This window comes from Beta vulgaris, chromosome 9 (genome assembly GCF_026745355.1).
Source record: "Beta vulgaris subsp. vulgaris cultivar EL10 chromosome 9, EL10.2, whole genome shotgun sequence".
NCBI classification, from domain to species: domain Eukaryota; kingdom Viridiplantae; phylum Streptophyta; class Magnoliopsida; order Caryophyllales; family Amaranthaceae; genus Beta; species Beta vulgaris.
Genome location: NC_079210.1, coordinates 3,592,939 through 3,595,802, shown reverse-complemented (window position 1 = coordinate 3,595,802; position 2,864 = coordinate 3,592,939). Strand labels below are relative to the sequence as shown.

The 2,864-nt window shown below is 37.7% G+C and overlaps 1 protein-coding gene across 1 annotated transcript; it reads left to right on the top strand.

The window, feature by feature from the left end:
- The first annotated feature begins 1,495 nt into the window (after positions 1-1,495).
- LOC125493834 (uncharacterized) lies at positions 1,496-2,232 on the top strand. Its single transcript, XM_048637359.1, has 2 exons — positions 1,496-1,997; positions 2,186-2,232. Exons 1-2 carry the CDS (start codon positions 1,496-1,498, stop codon positions 2,230-2,232), a joined length of 549 nt encoding a protein of 182 aa, XP_048493316.1.
- The last annotated feature ends 632 nt before the right edge of the window (positions 2,233-2,864 follow it).

Here is a 2,864-nt window from a genome sequence, read left to right as displayed (position 1 = left end):
TTTGTTGTTTTTAATCACCCTTCTCCAAGGAACTCTCCCATGATCTTTGTTTTACTTATTCTCTTCTCCTTGTTTATAAATAAAATGATGTGAAATGAATTTACGATGTTAGAGTAGTATGTTACTGAGCCTCGGCTCACGACGTTTTGTTTTATGTTTTAGGTACCGATGGTGATAACGGGATGACGTAGCAGTGAGGATTTATTTAATATCTAGACTATACAGACTCTCATGGTTTTAATTTAAGTTTATGTCAAAACTCTGATTAGTAACTAAGTTTATGGTAAAGTTGGATCTATATTATGCTTCATGTTATAAAATGTTTAAGTTTATGATTTTATGTTGCCTTATATTTTCCTTATGGAAAGTACGGCGGTAACGCGCTGACTATCTAGGTTCCGCTGCTAATAATCGATTAATTAACTTAACAACGATGATTAGAGGTCGGGGCGTTACAGGTTGGTATCAGAGCAACGGTTCTCGATACCTCAAGTAAAATCTCAAAGGTTTTACTTAAATTAGTAAATAAATGATAAAGTTATCTAGTAAAACGAGAGTCATCACCATAAGTATAGGGTTTATATAATATAATAATATGAATACTAAATGGTGTAGTTAATAAGTGTTTAAAAATGAAAATGAGTGTGAGTGTTAGGATCGGGGATGTGAATGCTTTTATATTATTTTTATGATGACGTCTATGCCTCGTTTAACATGTTATGCACATGGAATATGTGATGTTTTAGAACATGGCAACAAGTGAAAGTGGACCTACTAATGGAGGAAGTGGAACCCATGGGCCTACCTGAAGTCACACTTGAAGAAATGAGGCAAAGGCTAGATACCTTGCGAAGTGACCCTGTTTTCGAAGAAACACCTGAAGATGCTAACGGAAATCAGGTGGATATAATGAAGCTGATGATGGAATTCTTACAAGGAAACCGACCAAGGGCCAAGACGGAGCAGGAAGAATGCTCCAATATGTTCAAAAGCTTTTCTGCTCACAAGCCGTCGCAAGCCGCCTACTTATGATGGAAAACTTGACCCCACCGAGTTCGAGGAATGGTTGAATGGCATGGAGAAACTCTTTGATGCCACCCAGTGTCCAGACAAGTGGAAAGTTAACTTTGCTGTATTCTACTTAAAAGGGCAAGCTGATCTGTGGTGGAAGACTGCTAGAGAGATGTAGAATCAACCTGGATTTGGATGAGAAGGTTTAAAGGAGGCTATGAGAAACCAGTTTTACCCTCAGTCTCTGCAACTCTAGATGGAATATGAGTTTATCCATCTGAGGCAAAGGGGTATGTAAGTTCTGGAATATGCTGTGAAATTCAATGAGTTAGCTCGATTTGCTCCTGATCTGGTGTCTACGGATCGTCAAAGGATGAATCGATTTGAAGGAGGTTTGAATCTGGATCTTCAAGAAAGGCTTGCTGCAAACATGAGTAAGTCCTATTAAGAGCTATATGACCGGGCTATCAATGTTGAAAGGAAAATGAAGCTGCGAAAGGAAGTGTATGAGGGTGGAAAAAGAAAAGCTAAATCTCATGATAGCCACTCCAACAACAACTTCAACAAAAAGCCGAACACGGGATATTCGGGAAAGGATCAGAAGCAAATTCCTCGATGCAACAAATGCGGAAGACAAGGCCACACGACGAATGAATGTCGTAGGGGAAGTGATCAGTGTTATCGATGTGGTAAACCAGGTCATCTGATTAGAAATTGTCCAATTCCAGATTGGCGAAGTGGGAATGTCGTTAATCGTGGTCAAAGAAACGGCCAGAACTCTGGCTATGGTGGAAATGCAGGCAACGCAAATAAGAACCCTCCACGTGGACCCCCGAAGGCTGGAAGAGTCTTTATGATGCAGCGTGATGAAGCAGAGGCAGATGATACTGTCATTACTGGTACTTTTCCTGTCTACTCTGTACCTGCTTATGTCCTTTTCGATTCTGGAGCTTCCCATTCGTTTATATCTGCCACATTTTCTAGAAGTTTGAATGCAAAACCATGCTCTGAAGCCCTGAAAGATGATTCATTAATTATATTAGTGCCCATAATTAAAGAAAAGATTAACAAGTATCAAAAGATGAAAAATCGTACCAAAAGTTAAAACTAGATTGCTATTATCTTTTTTATTTTGTGGGGGAAACATGTTAACAATTCATTACCTTGGATGAAGGAGTAGAAGAGACTCCAGCTGGTAAGCTGTATGAACCATCAGAGTAGACACCCATAGATACCCAGGTACCCTGTACTGTAAAAAGCAATGAAGTAGGTGTTACACATGAGCTAAAACCAAATGAAGAGATAAAAAAAAGATAACAGAAGAATCTCCACTGTAAGAAATGAATTATTACAACAGTCAGTAGGTATTGCCATAGTGGCTAGGGCTGGCAATGAGTTGAGACAGCTCGTGAGCTACTCGAACTCGGCTCGGTCAAAGCTCGACTCGAATGAGCTCGACTCGAGCTCGAACTCGACTCGAGCTCGAACTCGACTCAGCAGGTTAACGAGTCGAGTCGAGCAACTCAATACTCGACTCGAGAAACTCGTGAGATACTCGATATATATATATATATATATATATATATATATATATATATATATATATATATATATATATATATATATATATATATATATACTTTTAATTTTTTTTAAGAAATTTTAACTTTATTTTTTTCTATAAAAATACTTGTACTTTCTTTTTTAAAAAAATGAAAAAAGAGTGTATAAAATGATCAAAGAGCAAAGTAAAGAATTTCTTCTATAAAAAATAGAACTATATCAAATGACCAAAAAGCTTGAAACGAGTTCGAGTTCGAGCTTGAAACGAGTTCGATTTCGAACTTGAAATG